The 24484-nt window shown below is 41.5% G+C and overlaps 2 protein-coding genes across 2 annotated transcripts; both read right to left on the bottom strand.

The window, feature by feature from the left end:
- Nucleotides 1-3905: 3905 nt before the first annotated feature.
- LOC130437362 (NXPE family member 3-like) lies at nucleotides 3906-10217 on the bottom strand. Its single transcript, XM_056768732.1, has 8 exons — nucleotides 10022-10217; nucleotides 7468-7535; nucleotides 6883-7305; nucleotides 6387-6802; nucleotides 6189-6265; nucleotides 5900-6103; nucleotides 5154-5491; nucleotides 3906-5057 (listed from the first exon to the last, which is right to left on the bottom strand). Exons 1-8 carry the CDS (start codon nucleotides 10026-10028, stop codon nucleotides 4863-4865), a joined length of 1728 nt encoding a protein of 575 aa, XP_056624710.1. The 5' UTR covers nucleotides 10029-10217; the 3' UTR covers nucleotides 3906-4862.
- A 4159-nt stretch (nucleotides 10218-14376) lies between these two features.
- On the bottom strand, nucleotides 14377-18361 carry LOC130437424 (NXPE family member 3-like). The gene is made up of 7 exons (XM_056768820.1): nucleotides 18298-18361; nucleotides 17713-18135; nucleotides 17217-17632; nucleotides 17019-17095; nucleotides 16730-16933; nucleotides 14668-15005; nucleotides 14377-14571 (listed from the first exon to the last, which is right to left on the bottom strand). The coding sequence occupies exons 1-7, from the start codon at nucleotides 18310-18312 to the stop codon at nucleotides 14377-14379; spliced, it is 1668 nt and encodes a 555-aa protein (XP_056624798.1). The 5' UTR covers nucleotides 18313-18361.
- Between the last annotated feature and the right edge of the window lie 6123 nt (nucleotides 18362-24484).

Raw genomic sequence — 24484 nt, forward strand, 5'->3', positions numbered from 1 at the left:
TTACGAAATGTTTGAAATTTAAGTTGGATGAATAATAATTAAAAAAGCCATTTCACATCCCCAAGTGGAATCGTACCCGAAACAGTTCAAATTTATAAATCATTATTAAAGGCTTAATGCTGAGTTAAGCATGTCAGGGTAAGAAGACAGCTCTCAAACAATACTGATATTTAACATACTTTCTAAAATAATTTTGTTTATGTTAACACAATTATAAAGGTAGTAGCTTCAAAAATTTACAATATCTATTTATTCACCAACCTACCTTGAATGATGGTGATTTTCTTTCTACATGCTGCGATTTTGTCCAACAGAGCCTCCGAAACCTCTTGCTGCTTTGTGAAAGATTTGTGGGAGTGTTTTCTTATAAACGTCACCAACCTTTAAATGTAAAACCAACCTTTTTACCAATCTATAACTAAAACCTAGCCTTTATTTTGAAGTCTCAACAGTTTTCAGGTTACTCAGGGATTTTAACTCATGACTTTTTTGTTAGTTTCCCATTTTCCCTGGTCTGACCTGCTTACTGAAGGTCTGACCTGCTTGAATGAAGATTCCGTCATCATTTAACCACCCTTCCAAATCTATATAAATGTTGCTCTGCTGAACACAAATTAAGATATTTGACAGAATTTCAGTAACCAAAAAGGTGTCATCCCTCATTGACTATCGTATTAGGGAAAATAAATACTTTATGAGTCAATAGGGGACCAGATCTGTTTTGTCACTACATTTTACAAATATCTAGCTTTGTGTTCAGCATTGACCTGTACATTTACTCTGCGTTCTATTTCGAAGGGCTCATCCCTATGCCCTAAGCCCTTCATATGGTTTGTCCTCCGGAGTGAGAGCTATGAAGGGTTAAAGGGTATAGGGGACCAAACAACTGTTTCTTGAAGTTCCTTCTGCCTTATCACCCCAAGCCCATAAGAAGGTGGCGTCACCATGCAAAGAATCATGGGAGCCCGAAGTGACTATCAGTTGTACCCTTTGAATGCTTTCATTCCGAAGGGCTCTTCGGAGGGCGATATATACCAGTTGGAACGCAGGGTCTGTCATTTATTCGACGCTTTTATCCAAAGCGACTTACAAATGAGATACACAATGGAAGCAATTAGAACAACATAAGGACAACAAAAAGCATAAGTACAATCAAAAGCTGATCTCATAAAGCCTTCCACAGGATACAAAGCTAAGCAGAAAAGAGATAGAAGTCAGAACTGATTTGTCAGGTGTTGACAGAAGAGATGTTTTCAGACGATTCTTAAAGATGGCTACAGAATCTGCTGATCTTGTAGCAGCAGGCAGATCATTTCATTAAGTTTCCATTAAGTTTCCCCAATAATACCATTAAAGAAAGTAAATTATCTTAATAGCCAAGTGTAACAACATGCACTCTTTTAGCATGATTTTTTTTGTAGATGCAAAATCAACATAGAATTTCTGATGATCTTATCGTGAAGTGTACACATACATCTGAATGAAATCTATTTTATGTCTGCAAGACTGAGTTTTTACTGTTTGCTCATCTCCAAAACCTCTCTGAGATGTCTGCTGTAAGATGTTTATAATTTAGAATGGATGTAAAACCGCTCTTTCTAAGACGTTTGGCAGCAGATGTTTTCCAGAGCTTTAGGAGACATCTTACAGATGCACCGGTGTTATCTGGGAGACCAAGTGAAGCATAACAGTCAGCCGGGCTCTAAAGCATCCAGCGCACGTTTTTCACTCGGTCACGTCAAGATTACGGTCAACTACGTGAGTCACATTATTCAAATGACAACCAAAAACGAGAAGCGCATCAACATATATGTGTCAAGCTACAAACACAAATTATCACAGTAGTGAGGATGAAGAACCCAGATGCAGGCAGCACTCTTAACACAAAGACTTAAATAAAGATAAAAACTAAAACCCACAACGGGGAAAACAAGACATAACAAAACAAGAATTCAAACAAAACACTTCCCACGAGGGGGGGGTGGGGGCAAAAATAAACTAACAAAACGAAACAAACTGTTGACACAAGATGTAAACGAACAGGCAAGGTGAGGCTTGGCAAGGTAAGACAAGGATGTCTAATAGTGATGATACTTTTGACACAGAGGCTTCGAAGCTTGTATCAAAAAAAAGAAGCATCTCACAGTGAAGCCCTGTACCGGAGCTTGATTCGTTTTGCCAAGTAGAAAATAATAAAGCAATAGCCTCGCTCTGTTCAACACGTCCTGTTCCTTAATAGAAATCTTTAGATAAGTTAACTTTTGCACTTGCTCGAGGCATGATCACAGAGGCACTCAAAAATGTTCAGCTGCAGTGTTGTCGGTTCACTGAAATTTCAATGTTTGCGTACTAAACATTTCTTAATCGCTTGGTGCAAAGTCACCTCAGGGCTATGGGAGCGGCTGATATTTTAGCAGAACCCCTAGGTCGCGAGCTAGAGCTGCCGGTAGCTGGAAAGGTTGAAAAATCTAAACTCCGGGACCAGGTGGCCTGTTAGTATAGCATGGTTTCCCCAAAAAAATGAAGAGTGGATCAGTACCAGCTGCTAGCGATCAATGTTCATCTCAGGAAGAATTAAGTATTACACATTGTTTTTACATCGCCTTTCTTAAATAATGTGTTAAGCATGTTAGCGGCTGTTGTTAACATGTTCGCGGCTAATCCTGAGACTTTACATTGGTCAAAAGACAGGTGTTGTGTCGTAACGTTAGTGGTAAAACGCATCGCGCCCATCGGTTCAGAAGACTTGTGACAGACATCATTTCTGTAAAGCTTGTTCATTATAACGAAAGAAAGTTACAGCAGTGCCTTTCTCTGTGAGTTCAGTGTTTTCTCCTGTTTCCTTAGAGCGACAATGCTTAGAGCGGATAGAAACAGAGTTCGCATTTTAAGACAATGAGGTTACGCAGAAATAGCTACTCGTAACGTAATAACACCTGGACGCTGATCTTTACATGCCTGTCTGACATATACAAGTACTCTATCTGTGTTTATGTCTGTAAGTAATATGCATGCTCATGATTAATCATCAATGACCAACAATTCATACAGCAAATGGTCAGCATATGATGTTCTATCTATGATTTTGTCTTCTCCATTTAATTCGTATTTAATTCGCAGAAGCTCATTTGCATTTAAAGAGACACACACAAAAGCGGTGCGTATTCCATTGCAGCCACAAATGGCGTTGTTCAACATGCTGTAATGAAAGATATGTGGTGAATTTTGAGCTGAAACTTTACAGAGACATTCTGGGTATACCACTGACTATTTTTACATTGCAGAAAACACCTGGATTTGCGGCCCTTTAATACACGTCGTGGATGCGAAGGAAGAACTTATTTTCTCAGTTAATTTGAAGCTACCATTGCTTTTAATGCACATGTTACGAGTTTCAAATGTGTAACTGGAGTAACAAATGATTTCTTTTATAGCTTGGGGTTCACTTCTCTCAGCTCTGGAAAACAGAATCACAGAATTAGTGAGTGAAAAAGCGAACAACCATCTTCGTCTCCGAATCTCTTTCTCTTTATTACAAATTTCAATTTTACAAAACAATAAAACATTTCCCAAGTGTAATCATGTTTCAGTATACATATGTTAATTTCAATTTAAACATTACAGGTTTTCTATACTCTCCACAGATCAGTGGGCAACATCTTTCATACTCACATTCACAGAAAATAATTGTGTCTTTACAAAAATCAACATCACTCTTTTGTTAAAGTGCAATAATATCAAAAGGATAAATCATGTCTTATATTTAGATATATTTGTTTTCTTTTTTTACCTCAGGAATCCACCATAATACTAATGTAATCATGAATCATAAACCCTCTTTGGCTGTAAATGAAATACAATAATGACTTTAAAGTCAACACATGAATCACCATACACGTAGGGAAAACTGTTTAACTTATTATACCTTTTTAAACCCAGGACAGTCACCGAACCGCTTCCGTATAACATTAGGAAATAACTCCCCTTTAAGTTTTAAACAACATACCCCCATTAACATCCTATCTTAACATTAAGCAGCATATATAGTCTGTCCGGATACCTTAAAAACCCGAAATAAATCGTTATTAGAGTGAGAGGACACCAGCACACAGATTCACACATACGGCCACCATATACACGCCTCTTATTCGGCCGCTAGCGTAATTGTTGACAAAACGTGCTTCCCGCGATTATAGCCTAACGTGGCTTTTTAACTCAGCTTCACAGGTCAAAAGATCCATCACCAACTCATCACAGTTTCAATACACGACATCCACTTCAGGAGGAAACTCAACCTTACAATTTTTACAGAATACTAACCTGGAAAACAGAATCACAGAATTAGTGAGTGAAAAAGCGAACCGCCATCTTCGTCTCCGAATCTCTGTCTGAGAGAAGAGGAAGGCGTCCGTCATCTAGGTAACGTGGTGCAACGATACCTACTCTTTGGTTCCGCTTTGTTTGGTTCCCCCCCAAACTAATATTGTTTTCATAAATAAAAGTTTCAATTCTACTAAAACGCTGATGGTTACTGTGTTCTCACGTAAGGGTGCACCACACACACCTTCCATCCAATCACAATCCAGTATTCTAACAGACCATGGTATCAGAGCAGATATGATGTGACATTTTAAGATACTTTCTTTGAAAAGAATCATATATACATTTGGATGTAAACATCCAGAAAAGTAGTGGCAACTATTTGTTTTTATCTCCGATGTGTGGATGTCCTGTATGAACTACTGACTTTCAGTAGATGTCAGTTTTTAGTATTTGTCTATTTAAATACATGACACATAATTTGGCATTTTTGTAGCAGTTGTTGGGGAAAAGTCAATTGTTAATTGTCAAATAATGTCTATTCATTCAGGGCAAATGAAAGATAGAAAAATGTCCATCTCATTTTTGATGATGACTGGCCCTGGATGAATGTTCTCTCGGTTGTAGTGACAGGCTGTCATTTGCCATACGTCCAAAATATAAACACCAACATCCTGAAAAGCCCACCGCAGAATTCTGTCCAACTGAAGAGAATACCAGTCACTGCCAAACACGTCCTATTACAAAGACAGAAAACCACCAGAGGGTCAACATCAACCTTTAATCTGTGTAAAAAACAAAGACATTACATCTTGTATGAGAACACTTCTTACCTTATAGCCAGTATTGACAGTTTTGATGACCACAGCAGTTGCTGGTGCTCGCTGTAATAAATCTACAACAGCTTTGCGGATCCTCAACACTCTGCGGGTGAAGAAATCCAGAGGGTATGTGGTGAAGTGTGGTCCCAGATTAAAGACAATGACAGTGTGAGGTCCTCCAGCCAGATCCTCAATCTCATTACTGATGTAGTGCAGATTAGCTATTTCAGTTTTCAGACACCGCAGAGGAACACCGTGAGCTCTCCAGTGTAAGTCAATGTTGTTCTTCACATCCACTGCCAGAAGAGGTCCTGCCTGATACTGAACGTGCAGATTCATCTGCTTCAGACCTGCAGTGAAAACAACAACAATCATCTCATCAATAATAATTAAGTCTATGAATTTTAGCATCTTCAATTATAATCATACCGAACTGATATATTAATGCAATATCATTCTCATAGTCGTATATGAGCACTATAGAATGATATTGCATTTCAAAACTGTTGTATAAATGCAATATCGCTCTATAGTGCTCATATACGACTATGAGAACAATATTGCATTTATACAACAGTTTGACGACACATGTGTGTAGATTAATTAGAAGCAACATAGGAGTTTCTCTAAAACCATCTGGTTTTCAAAGGAACTGGGGGATTACTTTCCATGTTGTGATCCTGGTGGAATAGCCCATGGCTCAGGACAATCAGATTTGAGAACCCGAAAGAACATTTGTTTTTGGTATTTGAACTCACTTGGTACAGCTTTCAGCAAGAACTCAAACCACTGTCTCAAAGTAGAATCTCCCATCATGTAGATGTGTTTGTCTTTTAGGCATTTTGTTGTTGTTTTGGGGGCAAATTGACGAGTTTTACAGACGAAGGAAGTCCACACATCATTCAGGTAAAAGCCAGCTGGAACTGGTGAGTGCAAACCAGGGCGACATTTCTCTCTAAAGTCTGCAGGATGGAGAAAAAATGTTTAAATTGTATTTGAAATACATTAAATTAAATCTTACACATCGTATTTCAAAGGCCAACGTACCAATTCCTGCACTTTCATTAGAGGGACGAATAATTAAGATGCTGTTTTGCCCATTGACACCTTTGTTGGTTTGCTGCCTGGCAAAGAAATGATTTAAAGCATCAATATATCTCCCCATTGTTTGATCACATTACACACAAGAAACAAGATAATGACCAAAATGTTAAATACAATGTTATCTTAAGAAAAGTATCTCACATAAACTTTGCTTCTGTGGCAGTCACACTTTTGATATATCCTCCCATGGAGTGATACACACGGGCGCTGCATGGCAGAGATTTGGGTTTCTGGCAGCGCCATTCTTCTCCACTACGAGAATCTTTGTATTCACAGCAGCAGTCTCCAGTTCCCTTGTTCTCCAGTCCATTCTTGTCCCACTTCACATTACACTTCACGTTTTCCTTAAGTCTGTGCCCATCCGGTCCTGGTCCTTCAAAATATCCATTGAAGAAAACTCTGTCAGAATCAGTGTCTCTGTGATGCTTGAGGACCTGCACAGCTTCACTGGAGTGGATCAGACGCACAGCCACCTGTGCCTGTCCCACCCACGGCAGAAGAAAACGCACCGAGTAAGAGCCGTTGAGCAAGTCCATCACCTCCCCAAACACACTGGCCTGTGACACAAGAACATCTTAAACAACCAGATATACTACAGAAAGATGTATGACTATGTACTGTGATAGAGACGCAGTACCTTTTTAGATGAGAACAGCTTGGCTTGAAAGAAGTCTCCTCCATAAGGTTTGGAATTATTGTTAAAATCTCTGGCCTGGATCCTAACAGAAATCTCCTCTCCTGGTTGGTAGCTGTCTTTCAGGTTCTGGATGATGAATGTGGAGTGAGCTGGACTTGTACTCACGGACACATTTGTAATGGATCTGTCTGGTCCGGCCCAGTAGAGATCCTGCTGTAAACTGGAGTAACGTTCTGAACTGATTCCAAATTCAGAGTAAAATGAGCTTGTGAGTGACTCAGACTCTTCTGAAGGGATTTCTAAGACACTGTCAGCAGGAGAGGTGACGGAGTTTGTGGAGTTGTGAAGTTTTGCAAAGTGCTGAAACAAAAGGCTGTGTGGAGGTTGTTTCTCTTTTTCTTCACCCAAACAAGACCACATAACCTACAAAATATGGAGAGCCAACAGTTGAGTCCTTCAAACAGTGAAATATGAATTATAGGAAATGTGGGAAGATGTCTTGACCAGTGGTGATCTTCACATGCTTGGGATTTCTTTGGAAACATGAATAGCAATTTACAGTACATGTGCAGATTCTCAACTCACCAAGAAACACATCATTCCCAGACACAGACCAGTAAACAGCACCTTGAGACACGGCCTTTCCCTTTGAACTGTAAAATCAGAATGTTAGCACTTGATGAAAATGCTTCAGTAGCTTATTAAACAAGATCACTTTAGATCCACTGCACTGCAAAAATTCAAAAATGAATCAAATTGCTGTTACAAGTAACTTTGTAAAACATAGTAATTCCCATGTTCCATGATGATGATATTGAACATACCATTTACACATGAAAATTTAAACCTAATTTATACGTTGTATGTGAACATGTCATCTTTTATCTTTATGTTCAATAAAAAAAAATTGTATCACTCAAGCTGTTAAACAAACATTTGAAACATGTTTCCCTATTGCTGTTTTACACTAAATCTTATTTTGTTCACTATATCATGACATTGCCATTTCTATTATCAAATGCCCGTCTCCAGACGCTCGCGTCCTGAGGGCTGACAAAGAGATTCGGGTGTAAGGTCTGGTTCTGCTGGTCAGCAATCGGTCACTTTTGCAGAGAAATGCTCTCAGAAAGACTGCTTATACTTCCATGGCTCTCAGCCAGTCAGATTTGAGATCCAGAATAATTGTAAATGTGGTTTACTATGGATATAAATTAAATTGAGAGCTGTTTGCAATGCCAAATGTTAAACTCTAATTTTAATATTACATTTTAGAATTGGGCAATTTCGTGAAAATGTCAATCTTTAGTGTATGATCAGGATTGTCACATCCATAACGCTACATATTCCTCATATATGGACACATGAAAATAAATATAAAGTGACTGTTTGATGTTCTATAACATCTCCATTCATTGGGTATTATTGCTTCAGGATTTTGCATTTTATTTTATAGAAATGCTACAAGTTTATTGTCTCTCAAAAAAACTTCCTTTATTGTCACATCCACATCCAACATTTTTTGATGTTTAGACTACCAACCAGGGTTCAGTAAAATATAAACAGATGCTTCAATATAATAGTAACAAATTTATTCTCTGAGCCTTTTTATGTCACGTCCATACCGTTGGAATGGCCCCAGTATATTACACATCTGATTTCACATTAGTATGTAGATGTATAACCAGTGATATGCACAAAGGTTAGAGGTGCAGAAAAGTATAAGTGGTGGTGGGTTTTCTTTTTGAATATAAAAGAATAAGATCACATCAGATATTTACTGCATTTTTAAATCTATTGAGTCAATATTGGACAAGTTTAGCCTTTTGGATGCTGCTCTTAGATACGGATTCATCAAAAGTCATCAATTGGATTTAGGGATCCGGGATTAAATCAAACTAAAAAATGCATGCTCATGTAAACGCAGTGACCCAACAATGCAGATGACCTGAAGGCGGCTATCAAAGCAACTTAATGGGCTTCCATTACACCTGAGCAGTGCCACAGACTGATCGCCTCCATAACACCACATTGATGAAATTCATACAAAAGGAACCCCAACCAAACATTGAGTGCATAGAAATGAATCCACTTTTAAGAAGCTTGACAATTCTGTTTCAAATATCCTTTTTTATTGATCATGTGTAATTGTCTTATTTAGGGTTTTCATAATGTAAGCCATAATCGTAACAATTCTAAGAAATAAAGGCTTGAAATATTTCACTCTATGGGTTATGAATCTATATAATATATGGGTTTCATTTTCTGAAAATATTGCGGTATATCATTTTTTGAGGTGTACCTGTATAGGCTACCTAAATGTGCTGTTTGAATGGGCATGATGGGCACATATTGATGGCATGAGATGCATGTCTCACTGCGTTCACACGAGCATGCACTTTTGTTTTGATTTAATCCGTAAGCAACCAGTAGAATAGGGGGCGATAACATTATAAAAATCCGCATGGACATCACAACCGGAGCGAAATCTGAACGGCTTGATTTCTCACATGCTTGCAGGGAAAGGCACACCAAAACAAACGTATTTTTCACCTTTTCTGGGTTGCTAGATGCACCCGGTACCAGATTATAGCACTTAAAGAGAAAGTGGGATTTTCATATGATGTCTACTTTAAGCTATGTTCTATGGTCAGCCGTTATAATTCGGGGTATTTTATAACGGCTAAGAACTCGGCTCAGCCAATCAGAGTCAAGGACCAGAACTGATCGTTTATAAAGTACTATGTAAAGCTGTAGAATATTGTGGTAATTGTTACACTCTATTAACACATAATACAGTATTCTGTAGCTATAGTAAATTGATACACTTTATGAATCTTTCTACTTGACATTTACAGTGGTAAAGTAAAAAAAGATATAGTATATAGGAAGTTTACTAAACAGTTAAATATAATAAATACTAAACTCTTGAATTTTTTCATGTGAGAACATAAAAAATAAAAGTAGTTTCAAAGAAGCCAGCTACTTTTTTGTGGTAACTTGTAGTGTAGCTAACTACTTTTTTGATGTGTAGCTAAGCTTTAACTTAACAACTTTTATTTATGAGTAGCTTGTAGCTTTTCTAATTACAATTTCAAAGTATCTTCTCCAACTCTGGTAATGGTGTAGTTTAAATGCTTGCCTTTCATGATCTCCGGTTCTTTCTTATCATCACGGGTGACAACCCAAGCGCAGGCAGCAGGGAAAGGGTTCACAAAATAATGATTTAATAAAACACAAAACAAAGACCCACGATGGGGATAATAACAATAAAACACGAACTAGAAACACTATAACAAAACAAGAATCCAAAATGAAACGCTTCTCACGAGGGGGCAAAGTTGACCTAAATGTAAGCAATGGCACAAGGTCAAACAAACAAGGTTTCGATAAGGCAAGGGCAAGCTAAACAAGCTAGGTGCAGTGCAAAACGAACAAGCACAGGACAGCAGACACAAGGGTATAAATAGGGAAGGAAGATCACAATGGGCAGGTGTGGGTATTCAAATGTGGAACGATGAGGGACGGGGCCAAAGACGAGACCAGAGAGAACACATGTCATGACCAAGAATAATAAGTTTTTCTCCACACAAAACCTAAGGCTTTGTCATGACTCTGGCACAAGATCAAGAAACACGTGACAGGAAGATGCAGAATCATAACACATAGCTTTCTTGAGTGAACTATATTTATCTATTTATGATTAATAAAAACCTTGATGGTTCCAGTTCCATGTGTAACTTTAGGTAAACGATCTGTTAAAATTAAATCTGAATTTAATTTTATACTATGTTCTTATCGTCATTTTAAGGTTTTTTGTCTTTCAGTTTTAATTCAATTAAGTGTGCCAATTGTTTATTATTTTATTTCTTATATTTTACAGTAATGCTCATCTAATTTTGACTATTATGACAAGGGCCCCTCACAAAGGTTTGCAAAAGGGCCCAAGACGTCTTGGATCGGCCCAGTATTGTACCATTTATGGTAGAGATTACTAAAAATAAAAGATTATGTTTCTTCACCTGACCAGTCGCAAGTCGTGAATATAGAAAAAAGATTGGAATGAACAATTAAGTTATTGGGGTAGATTATGGAGTTTTAAGTTGCCACAGCCACTCGTGATGTACAAGTGGATTCTCTCTGATAAGTTCCATAAGGAAGGGCATTTATCACGAAATTACAGAAAAAATTGATGGAAAATTCTATGGATAAAAGAGTAAAAATGTACTGTATTACATATGTAAATAAGCTATTGATTGCTTTACTCTCGCCACAATTTTCATAATGATACTGTTTTGTCATGAACCGTATTGGAGGAAGAACCCAATTGCAGGCAGACACGGGGATAAGGGGGTTAACAAATGAATTTATTATAATGACAAACAAAACATCCACGATGGGGGAAAACTAAACTATAGTAGAATAAAACAAACAAAGACTTCCCACCAGGGGGGTAAAACAAGAAACTAGACTTGCACAAGGCAGGGCAGCACAAGGCAGGGTAGCACAGGGCAGGGCAACACAGGGCAGGGCAACACAAGCCAGGGCAACACATGCCAGGGCAACACAAGCCAGGGCAACACAAGCCAGGGCAACACAAGCCAGGGCAACACAAGCCAGGGCAACACAAGCCAGGGCAACACAAGCCAGGGTAATTCAAAGAGGACACAGCAAGGCAAAACGGCTACACACAACACAAAGTAGTACAAACAATGACCAAGCACATGACAATGAGACATGAGGAGAATATATGAGGAACAAACACAGGATAATTAACAAGGACCAGGTAATAGGGATGAACACTCAAGGAAAGCTAACTAGGAAACAAGGGGGCGGAGCTACATGGAAGACATACGACACGTGTCTCCACACAAGACATAACACACACACACACACGACATGGTACTGTCAAGTCCTGTCCACAAGGCAAGAAAACTCAGAACAGGAGTTTAAAAGTAGCAACAATTATTTATGATAAGTATAAATACACAAGGAGTTTGTATGTTCTCCCCGTGCCTCGGGGGTTTCCTCCGGGTACTCCGGTTTCGTGAGTGTGTGTGCCCTGCGATGGGTTGGCACTCCATCCAGGGTGTATCCTGCCTTGATGCCCGATGACTCCTGAGATAGGCACAGGCTCCCCGTGACCCGAGGTAAGCGGTAGAAAATAGAATGGAATGGAACAAATACACAAACATTTACAATTATTCTAGGAACAATAAAACATGTGAAGATATGCAGACAAAAGTGGTTAAGTCAGAGATATCTGGATAATGTTAAACAGATTCAGATTAGAGGAGTTAACAAAAGTTTCCTCATATAGGATATTAAATGAATCAATTGAGTTGAAGGACATTTAAGGATAAATAGTGAGAGAGTTGCTATTAGAGCTGATAGTTATTTAATGATAAAAGATCAAGCAGATTGTAAACGATTATCAAATAATTAAATAGAATCCAGACAGGTTGATAGAATATCAAAAAAAAATTATAATAATGAAAATAAGAAATAACGTGAGAATTTACTCATGGACGTTTTTAAGAATATTCATGGTAAAGATTGATCTAAAAGCAGAACCATGGTTCAGATGGATCTCATAGTTTAATCACTGACAATATCTTACACCTGTTATAAACTACCAGTTTGAAAACAGCCGTAGAGATCATAGGAGTCTTGTGAATGGAGGATGAGTTGTCCTCATAGTAATACTCGCCTGGAGAACAGGTGAGCAAATGGATTACTATAAGTTATGGTCAGGTGAACAGGGAATTAAATTTTATGATTGTTTGAGAGACATTAATTGCTGATATATTGTAGGCATAGGATTTGGGGCAATGGACCTTTGATAATTTAAACAACACAGGCAAAATGAAAGGAATAAAGGTGTAAAAAATAAAAATAAAACTGCTGGGTAGTTTTTGCATCATTTGTATGGACATAAAGCATTAAAATAAATACGAATGATTTGCAAAGCAAGTGGTTGCTGGTTCTTTAGTGGAGACATGGAAAAGGATTAGAGAGACAAAAATCTTGCTTTAACCGTTAGGAACATTTCACATTTTCCTTAAAGCAGTAAGAATTGGTTAATAAAGGCTATTTATAGTTTTGAAAAAGCAAGTTACGTCGCACTTAGTTTGGAAATAAAGGATGTGAAACTTTAATAATATGTTGATCAATTTGGACAAAACGATGGCAGAATAAAATGATTTTAAAGGCAATGCTCATTTCCCTATGTGCCAGTCAGTGTTCTCCTTAAAGGGGGAGAGGTGCTCTTATCTCAAGGAAACCACGGAAGTTCTCTGCACAACAGGCAAACAGAACCACTGAATCCACACCTCTGGTTTTTGCCTGTGTCGTTTATAATATTTGTAGACATTACAGATGAGAATTACAAAGTAAACCCAAAAGAAATTTAGATTTAGAGTGGAGATTTTAGACAGAATAGTCTTAAGATCTTTGTTGTTTGGGGAAAAAAAAATATTTGCTTAAAACTGTAATAATTTGGAATAAAATAAGAAAAATAAATGCTACAGTTATAGCGCTCACATTTTTCCAAGTATATAAAAAGGGAAAAATATTTGAATGAGTAAAAATGTACTTTTACAAAATGGAATGGTTGTGAATCCTAAAGATCCTTATTTTGCTATGGTTATGATACACAATGAATTAAATTTAGTGATAATGGATCTAATATTTTGCCAAACCGTTCTGTGAAGAATATGGAAAGATATTCTAGCATAGACAAGAAAAATCTTCACATGTCAGAACAGTTACTGGACGCAAGACGAGCCACACCACAAATACCTTATAAAAGTTTATTGTAAGTCCACAGGTAAATAATAACTTCTGGGTCGGTACTAGATGATACATATAAAACACAAAGCATGTGTCGATGGGGATGAGGTTCAGGTGCGAGTGTGATCAGGGGTCTCAGGTGAGGAAGAAGGAAAGGAGAAGAACCCAGGTGAAGGGGTTAATGAAAAAGCAATAATTTATAAAGCACAAAATAAAAACCCACAATAGGGAAATACGGCAACTAAACAAGAATACAACCAATATAGAGACTTGAACAAAACACTTCCCACGAGGGGTAACACAGTGGTGTAGGTAAGTCCAATGGGCAGGGTAAGGCAAGGCAATCGTAATGCAGGGTTTTCAAGCCAGGTAACAAGGTACACATAGCAAACATACAAAACGAACGAGCACAAGACAATAGACACAAGTACATTTTAAAGGGGAAACTCACAAAGGATAATTAACAAGGGAACCAGTGTTGAGGATGAAACACTAATGGAAGCAAATGAGGGAACGAGAGGTGCGGGGACACTGGCGAGAAACGAGAAAGCGCATGACATACACTATGCCATCTATTTCTCACCAAAACACCTGGGTCTGTCACGATTCTGCCACCAGACTGAGAAAACCATGACTAGGAAATGACGAATCATGACAAGTAGTTGTTGGTGAAAAGCCAATTGTTAATTGTCAAATAATGTTTATTCATTCAGGGCAAATGAAAGATAGAAAAATGTCCATCTCATTTTTGATGATGACTGGCCCTGGATGAATGTTCTCTCGGTTGTAGTGACAGGCTGTCATTTGCCATACGTCCAAAATATAAACACCAACATCCTGAAAAGCCCACCGCAGAATTCTGTCCAACTGAAGAGAATACCAGTCACTGCCAAACACGTCCTATTACAAAGACAGAAAACCACCAGAGGGACAACATCAACCTTTAATCTGTGTAAAAAACAAAGACATTACATCTTGTATGTGAACACTTCTTACCTTATAGCCAGTATTGACAGTTTTGATGACCACAGCAGTTGCTGGTGCTCGCTGTAATAAATCTACAACAGCTTTGCGGATCCTCAACACTCTGCGGGTGAAGAAATCCAGAGGGTATGTGGTGAAGTGTGGTCCCAGATTAAAGACAATGACAGTGTGAGGTCCTCCAGCCAGATCCTCAATCTCATTACTGATGTAGTGCAGATTAGCTATTTCAGTTTTCCGGCACCGCAGAGGAACACCGTGAGCTCTCCAGTGCAAGTCAATGTTGTTCTTCACATCCACTGCCAGAAGAGGTCCTGCCTGATACTGAACGTGCAGATTCATCTGCTTCAAACCTGCAGTGAAAACAACATGTTCAGGTTCAATTCTAATCATACCAAACTAATATACTAATGCAATATCGCTCTCATAGTCGTATAAGAGCACTACACTGTGTACACAACTACGAGAGCGATATTGCATTTATACAACAGTTCGAAGGCACACGTGTGTAGATAAATCAGAAACAACATAGGAGTGTCTTTAATACCCTCTGGTTTTCAAAGGAACTTTGGAACTACTTCCTTCAACCATAAATTCTGCAAGGAACTGCGCTAATTAGAACTGGCAGAAGACGCTCAACAACGAGGATGGAAAGCCAAAGTTTATCTGGTTGAAGTGGGATGCAGAGGTTTTGTGGCTTCTTCCACCATCAGACTCCTGAAAGACCTTGGCATCCATGGACAGGCTCTGCGTTAGACAATTAGTTCAGTCTCTGAAGTAGACGAAAGAAGCAGCCAGTGGATATGTATTAAGCGGAAGGACCCTTGCTGAGCTCAAAGAATATCAACCTGAACCGCTCACTAATGCCCCCCACCAGTTCAGAACCCACGGTAAAACCCTCCAAGAGGAGGGTAAACAAGGTATGCAGTCATTACTCTAGGAAAAAAGAGGAGGAAAAAGAACAATATTCCAAATTGCCAGCTGAAGCATCCCAGAATGGCTGGTTGACCATCATCTTCAAAGTAGAGGTGGGATGCAGGGGATTTGTTGCAACATCTACCACAAGTTTATCTGAGGAAAATAGGGGTGAAGGGCCGCTCTCGCAAACAGGCCATCAAATCCATATCACCAGCTGCCGAAAGAAGCAGTAACTGGCTCTGGATCAAGTGTAAGGATCCCATCTGGGCAGCAAGGTAAAGACAGAAGGTATGGGGTCAGGCTTAGGCCCGACTCAGGGAGGAGGGCGCCCCTGCTATGCAAAGCTCAGGTTTGATCACCATGGAACTGGCCACCATTTATGAGGGTTTCAATTGTTAAAAAGCCGAACACACCCTGATTCAAAGGTACAATTCTCATGATCTGTCCCAAATTTACAGCTTTCCCATGTCTGAGTGACAGTTCTCCAACAGTCAGTTCCACGTTGTGATCCTGGTGGAATATCGCATGGCTCAAGCCAATCAGATTTGAGAACCAGAAAGAACTGTTGTAAAACAACATGGAAGACATTTGTTTTTGGTATTTGTGTCATGGTTCTGTCATTTCTGTTCAGGCTTTTCCAGCCTTGGGGTAGAACCATGATAGTACCACCTGTTTAGTGTGAGATAGACATGGCTGTGTTTATATATTGTCATGCCATGTTTTTTCTCGTGTCTCGTCTATGGCCCCGCCCCTCTCGTTTCCACGTTAGCTTCCCTTCAGTGTTTCATTACCCACACCTGCCTATTGTTAATTATCCTTTGTTCGGCTCCCTATTTAATGCCCTTGTATTCTCTGTCCTGTGCTTGTTTGTTCTTGTTCGTCCTGTTTGAATATATTGAATGTTTGGATTCCTTGTTAGAGTGCCGTGTTCCAGTACTCGCATCCTGTGTTCTTGAAGACGTTGCATCGTGTTTCCTGTCAGTGAGTTATCCTAGTACTAGTCTAGTGTCAATTTGTCTGCGTACCTGTTTTCCTGTTCTTTTTTTCCCTTGAATTATTGTTTTACCCCCTCGTCGGTTGTTGTTCTATGTTTTTAGTTAATATTCACTGCCTGTATTTGGGTTCTCTCATTTCCCGTACCATGACAATTTGAACTCACTTGGTACAGCTTTCAGCAAGAACTCAAACCACTGTCTCAAAGTAGAATCTCCCATCATGTAGATGTGTTTGTCTTTTAGGCATTTTGTTGTTGTTTTGGGGGCAAATTGACGAGTTTTACAGACGAAGGAAGTCCACACATCATTCAGGTAAAAGCCAGCTGGAACTGGTGAGTGCAAACCAGGGCGACATTTCTCTCTTAAATCTGCAGGATGGAGAAAAAATGTTTAAATTGTATTTGAAATACATTAAATTAAATCTTACACATCGTATTTCAAAGGCCAACGTACCAATTCCTGCACTTTCATTAGAGGGACGAATAATTAAGATGCTGTTTTGCCCATTAACACCTTTGTTGGTTTGCTGCCTGGCAAAGAAATGATTTAAAGCATCAATATTTCTCCCCATTGTTTGATCACATTACACACAAGAAACAAGATAATGACCAAAATGTTAAATACAATGTTATCTTAAAAAAAGTATCTCACATAAACTTTGCTTCTGTGGCAGTCACACTTTTGATATATCCTCCCATGGAGTGATACACACGGGCGCTGCATGGCAGAGATTTGGGTTTCTGGCAGCGCCATTCTTCTCCACTACGAGAATCTTTGTATTCACAGCAGCAGTCTCCAGTTCCCTTGTTCTCCAGTCCATTCTTGTCCCACTTCACATTACACTTCACGTTTTCCTTAAGTCTGGTCCCATCCGGTCCTGGTCCTTCAAAATATCCATTGAAGAAAACTCTGTCAGAATCAGTGTCTCTGTGATGCTTGAGGACCTGCACAGCTTCACTGGAGTGGATCAGACGCACAGCCACCTGTGCCTGTCCCACCCACGGCAGAAGAAAACGCACCGAGTAAGAGCCGTTGAGCAAGTCCATCACCTCCCCAAACACACTGGCCTGTGACACAAGAACATCTTAAACAACCAGATATACTACAGAAAGATGTATGACTATGTACTGTGATAGAGACGCAGTACCTTTTTAGATGAGAACAGCTTGGCTTGAAAGAAGTCTCCTCCATAAGGTTTGGAATTATTGTTAAAATCTCTGGCCTGGATCCTAACAGAAATCTCCTCTCCTGGTTGGTAGCTGTCTTTCAGGTTCTGGATGATGAATGTGGAGTGAGCTGGACTTGTACTCACGGACACATTTGTAATGGATCTGTCTGGTCCGGCCCAGTAGAGATCCTGCTGTAAACTGGAGTAACGTTCTGAACTGATTCCAAATTCAGAGTAAAATGAGCTTGTGAGTGACTCAGACTCTTCTGAAGGGATTTCTAAGACACTGTCAGCAGGAGAGGTGACGGAGTTTGTGGAGTTGTGAAGTTTTGCAAAGTGCTGAAACAAAAGGCTGTGTGGAGGTTGTTTCTCTTTTTCTTCACCCAAACAAGACCACATAACCTACAAAATATGGAGAGCCAACAGTTGAGTCCTTCAAACACTGACATATGAATTATAGGAAATGTGGGAAGATGTCTTGACCAGTGGTGATCTTCACATGCTTGGGATTTCTTTGGAAACATAAATAGCAATTTACAGTACATGTGCAGATTCTCAACTCACCAAGAAACACATCATTCCCAGACACAGACCAGTAAACAGCACCTTGAGACACGGCCTTTCCCTTTGAACTGTAAAATCAGAATGTTAGCACTTGATGAAAATGCTTCAGTAGCTTATTAAACAAGATGACTTCAGATCCACTGCACTGCAAAAATTCAACTTGAAAATTCATGTCAGATTTTGAATGAAAGTTTTCAATTTAAATCTAATTGGCGTTACAAGTAGCTTTGTAAAACATAATAACTGTAAATGTCTCAAGATGTGTTTTAATGACTATTGTTAAGTTCATGCAGATTTAAAAATGTGATTAAATGTAGTGTTTCAAGAAAGCTGTTGATTATAAATAGTCTACACTGTGTTTAAATAGTAAGCTGTGTGTAATGTTCCTTAAATGCAACGTAATGCATCACATGACTCAGGCGAGAGCAGGACTGTGAAACAGTTGTACAGATTGTAACATGTTCGGCTTCTTCAAAAACATAAACTGTGCATGTGGTCAAAGAGGGGCACACTGTAGTTTTTTGGTTGTTGCTTTTTATATGTTGTGTTATGGAGTTTATGTGCTTTCACGTTTGTCGCATGGTTTTTAGTTTATCATAACTGTCCATGTGCCAGAGTGCATTCGGGCCAGCACAATTGTACTGGTGACTTCTCAAACGTCTTCTTCGGTGATATTCCACACCTTGAGGATCAACAAGGGAAAACACGAAACCTCGATGAATAGCGCCTTGGTGAAGCCAGCTATAACCTTTTATTTGATCACTGGTTGTCATTTCATGGTGGACAAAAGAGAGTATATCAGGCAAACTAGACTGTTGAACCAACTATTATTCTGTTAAAATAAGCTAAAGCTGATATTCTTTCTTTGTTACTGAAGAACCACAATTTTATTCTCAAAGTATTGGAAGTTAATTCTCAATTTTATTTTGAGTTCTTTTCTCAAAATGTAACGATATTTCTCACGAAAAACAATGACTTTATTTTCGAAATGTATTGAGTTTATTCTCGACATTTTATTTCGAAAAACTGCAGGTTTAATCTCTCATTGTAATGACTTTAATCTCGACATGGTTTTATTAATTTTATATTCCTTGGCCCTAATACTCTTCCGTAATCCTCAGTGACATCAAATAGACAGAATTATTTTGGAAGATGTTGAGATTTTTAAATGTTATTGTGATATGTCATATCACGATGTTGTGGCGAACCACAAGTATTATGTTTATTATGAGACATTCACCAGGGTAGTGTACCTTTAAGGGAGGGAGGAGTCAGTTTAGTGTTGTTCCGGTTTTTACGTGTGTGGTTGTTTTGATCTCGCTCGCTGTTCGGCGCGAGGAATATTAAAGTGGATATTAAACTGACTCGACGCATTTTCGTCCCTTGTCTCCTCGTTTCTTGTTCTCCACAATTGGTGACCCCGACGCGTGTTGGATACAGCTGACTTATGTCACAACACGAAGGTATTGAAAATGCGGCTGCTAGCGGCGCTGCTAGCGGCGCTGCTAACGTTGGTGCTACCTGCGCCGCCACCGTAAAATTACCGGACTTTTGGCAGCACAACCCACGGCCGTGGTTTCAGCATATCGAGGCTCAGTTTCAGCTGAGAGGAATAACGCAGGACGTTACAAAATATTTCCACGTGGTAGCAGCACTGGATGCCTCGACCACAGCCAGGGCTATGCCGCTGTTAGAGGCACCTCCGGTTGACCGAAAATACGACGCACTCAAAACATTCCTCTTGAAACTTTTTGAACTGTCGGAGCTGGATAAAGCAGACCGCCTGCTGTCTCTGAACGGCCTTGGCGACAGCAAGCCGTCCGAGTTAATGGAGAGGATGCTAGCTGTACTGGGCGCCGCGGATCCTTCTTTCCTTTTTGCCCACATTTTTCTGCGGCAGCTCCCAGTTCCTGTGCGCACCGCGCTGGCCAGTTCCAGCCTACCTTCCTCGAGAGACTACCGGGCGCTGGCTGTGGAGGCAGACAGGATTTTTCTCGCCAACCGGCAGCAGTTTGTCCATGCACTGTTGCCTCCCCAGCACGCCGCTGCCCCGTTTGGCCCCACGGAGGATGACCTGGACACTGCAGCTGCCGTGACGGCCCGCCGACAGCGTGAGGACGGTTGGTGTTATTACCATTCCAGGTTTGGGGCCAAGGCCAAGCAGTGTCGCCAACCTTGCAGTTTCAGAGCCCAGGGAAAAGCCAGGGCTGGCGCTCATTAACAGCAATGGGCGCTGGCCGTGACTGCAAGCTGTTATTCATCACTGACACCTTGTCTGGCCGGCGGCTGCTGGTTGATTCTGGGGCTCAACGCAGCATCCTGCTGGCGACAGCTGTGGACACTATGGTTGGCGGGCACGGCCCCCCGATGGACGCTGCCAACGGCACACCCATTCGTACCTATGGTACAAGGTATGTGGAAGTGTGTTTCGGCGGGCGGCGTTTCGGCTGGGATTTTGTAATGGCCGCCGTGTCTACGTCACTCCTGGGGGCAGATTTCCTTTGCGCTTACAGTCTGTTGGTGGATGTTACAAACTGCCGCCTAATCGACGCCCTGTCTTTTGCTTCATACCCCTGTACGCTTGGAGGGGTGGGGGCGCTTTGTCTGTCGAACACGCTTGCTACCGGGGACTTGTATCAACGCCTGCTATCTGAGTACTCCCGACCGGTACCCAGTGCCGCACATACAGGATTTCTCCGCTCACCTAGCTGGTGCCACCATCTTTTCCAAGGTGGACCTTGTGCGCGGTTACCACCAGGTGCCTGTCCATCCACAGGATGTCCCAAAGACAGCAGTCATCACACCCTTTGGCCTTTTTGAATTCCTTCGGATGCCTTTCGGCCTCAAGGGCGCAGCGCAGACGTTTCAGCGCCTCATGGACTCTGTGTTGAGGGATATGCCATTCTTATTTGTTTACTTGGACGACATTCTCGTGGCCAGCGCGTCCGCAGACGCCCACCTGACGCATCTCAGGCAGCTATTCGGCCGACTCAATGAGCATGGTCTCATCCTCAACCCGGCTAAGTGTGAGTTTGGCCGGTCATCCATTACTTTCCTCGGCCACCACGTCACCCCGCAAGGGGCCGTTTCCCTCCCTGCCAAGGTGGACACCATTGCCAGTTTCCCACGCCCACGGACTGTGAAGTCCTTGCAGGAGTTTCTGGGTATGGTGAACTTCTATAACCGTTTCCTTCCCCATGCGGCTCAACTCATGCGACCCTTATACGACGCCTTGCGGGGTTGAAGGCCGGCGGACATGTTGGATTGGTCCCCAGAGATGACTCATGCCTTTGATGCTGCCAAAACCGCGCTGGCCAACGCTGCTCTGCTGGCGCACCCGTCTCCGACCGCCCCTGTTGCTCTTACTTCGGACGCTTCGGATTACGCCGTGGGGGCTGTGTGTGAACAGTGGGTGGGTGGAGCCTGGCAGCCGCTGGCCTTTTTCAGCAGGAAGCTCCGTGACAACGAGAGGAAATACAGCACCTTTGACAGGGAGGTCAGAGACTGCCTTTCCCGGGCTGTTGCTGGGTCCGTCCATTTAGGCCTTGACTACGCTACGATGGCTGTGGATCAGACCACGGACGCTGAGGTGCAAGCCTACAGGACGGCCCCTACGGTGTTGCTCATGGAGGATGTGGTTTTTGACACGGCCAACGCTACACTGCTCTGCGATGTCTCCACTGGACAACCGCGCCCTATGGTACCTGCTGGCTGGAGGCGTAAGGTTTTTGACGCCATCCACAGCCTTTCCCACCCAGGGGTGAAGGCCTCTACAAAGCTGGTGGGGGCCAAGTTTGTCTGGCCAGGCCTGCGGAGGGACGTCAGGGCCTGGGCGGCTGCCTGTGTGGCGTGCCAGCGAGCAAAGGTGACCCGGCATACCAAGGCCCCTTTGGCACCGTTCAAAGTGCCAGAGAGACGTTTTGATCATGTGAATGTGGATCTGGTGGGCCCACTTCCCCCCTCCCGTGGTTACACCTACCTCCTCACCATGGTGGACAGGACCACCAGATGGCCTGAAGTGGTTCCCCTGTCTTCAATTACTTCATCTGATGTGGCCCGGGCATTCATTATGGCTTGGGTGGCCCGTTTTGGCACACCATCCGACCTCTCCTCAGACCGAGGTCCACAGTTCACATCTGAGCTTTGGACTGCGGTCGCCGAGGTCCTGGGGGTGAAGGTCCACCGTACCACGGCCTATAACCCACAGAGCAATGGACTTTGTGAGCGGTTTCATCGCGACATGAAGGCCGCGCTAAGGGCCAGCCTTACGAGCTGCGACTGGGCTGACCGCCTCCCATGGGTCATGCTTGGCCTTCGCTCTGCGCCGAAAGAAGATCTTCAAGCCTCATCGGCCGAGCTTGTGTACGGACAGCCTTTGCGCGTTCCGGGGGAATTTCTTCCTGATGCCGCGGCCCGGTGGTCAGTGGCCTCTCATCGTACTGGGGCCCGGGACATTGCTGATGCTTTTGTTCCCATTCCCACATCTCACCATGGCCTCCCAAAGTCCTACGTGCCTAAGGATTTACTGTCGGCCAAGTATGTTTTCATCCGCCACGATGGCCATCGTACCCCGCTGCAGCCCCCCTACGATGGACCCTTCCGTGTCCTGGTGGGGGGGTCTAAGAACTTCGTTGTGGATATGGGGGGCAGGCCTGAGCGGGTGGCGATAGACCGTCTCAAGCCTGCTCATCTTGATATTGGTGCACCACTTCAGCTGGCCCAGCCTCCACGGCGAGGGCGCCCCCCTTCGGCAGCCTCGGCCCCTGCCCTGCCCCTGGCCCTTCGCCCTTCTCCTGTTAAGCGAAGCCGTTATGGCCGCCTTATTCGCCCGACTGTACGTTGACTTTCCTAAAAACTGTCAAATCTGTTTCCTGTTTTGTTATCATGTATAGAGTCCTATGTTTTATTAAGGGTGAATTCTGGGGGGGCCTGTGTGGCGAACCACAAGTATTATGTTTATTATGAGACATTCACCAGGGTACTGTACCTTTAAGGGAGGGAGGAGTCAGTTTAGTGTTGTTCCGGTTTTTACGTGTGTGGTTGTTTTGATCTCGCTCGCTGTTCGGCGCGAGGAATATTAAAGTGGATATTAAACTGACTCGACGCATTTTCGTCTCTTGTCTCCTCGTTTCTTGTTCTCCACAATGTTATACTTTCATAGAACAATCCTTCTGTAAAGTATTTTCATAGTACATGCCCATTGGATAGTATTTTCCTAATGTTCCCATAACTTAATGCGTCCATAACATAAAACTGCTACAGTATAGATGTCAACATGTCTTTAAATGGACATGCAAATAGCCACAAGCACCATAATAGCTAGTATATAGTATGGTACATCGAAATGTGACGTTATACTTTGCTTTTAATATTATAATGAATCAGGAAAAACAATCAGAATAAGACAGACGAGCAAAGTGCAGTGGTATCAGGTCTACGGATAAAAATTACAGTACAGACAAACACGGGATATGGGAAAAATATATAGAATAAAAATAAAATGCATCAAAAATGAAAATAAATAATTTACATTAGATGTAAGAGGGACAGTTAATTATCGATATGCAATTTAGGTATTGTGTAACAAAACTGTATATACTATGTGTGAATTATGCGATTATGCGTAAAAAACGTATTGGATCCTCTGCACTAGAGTATTGCTCTTTCAAACAGGCAGGTACTGTTGGATGTGCGAGATGAGCTGCCTAAAAAAAACTGTTCTACCAAAGTGACATTGAGAATGGCAAGGGAGGTGGTGATGGAGGTTCTTCGTGAAGTTCACTGACATCTCAAGGGGCTTCAGCATAGACTTGTCATTACTCAGACAGCCAGCTGCAACCTTTCTTCTGCGCTCACACACGCACACGCACAAGCTTCAAAAAAAGTGTTTTTATAAGAGAAAACTTAAAAAGAAGAGAAAAGCGAGACGGTCCTTAAGCGTGAATGAGAAACTGGAAGAGCGAATGATTCGCCTGTTTTATTCAGCCTCGTTCACAATATGATTTCAGTTTGTAAACACTTTCATTTGTTACTGATGGATAAATGAATTTCTTGCCCTCATGCTTGTTTATTTCTTCTTTATTTTTCTCTCTTTTCTTTTTTACTTTAAAACCATTTATTTCGTTTCAATGTTCCATGCTGATGATATTTAACAGACCATTTACACTTGAAAATATAAACCTAACTT

Source organism: Triplophysa dalaica, chromosome 2 (assembly GCF_015846415.1).
Source record: "Triplophysa dalaica isolate WHDGS20190420 chromosome 2, ASM1584641v1, whole genome shotgun sequence".
Lineage (NCBI taxonomy): Eukaryota > Metazoa > Chordata > Actinopteri > Cypriniformes > Nemacheilidae > Triplophysa > Triplophysa dalaica.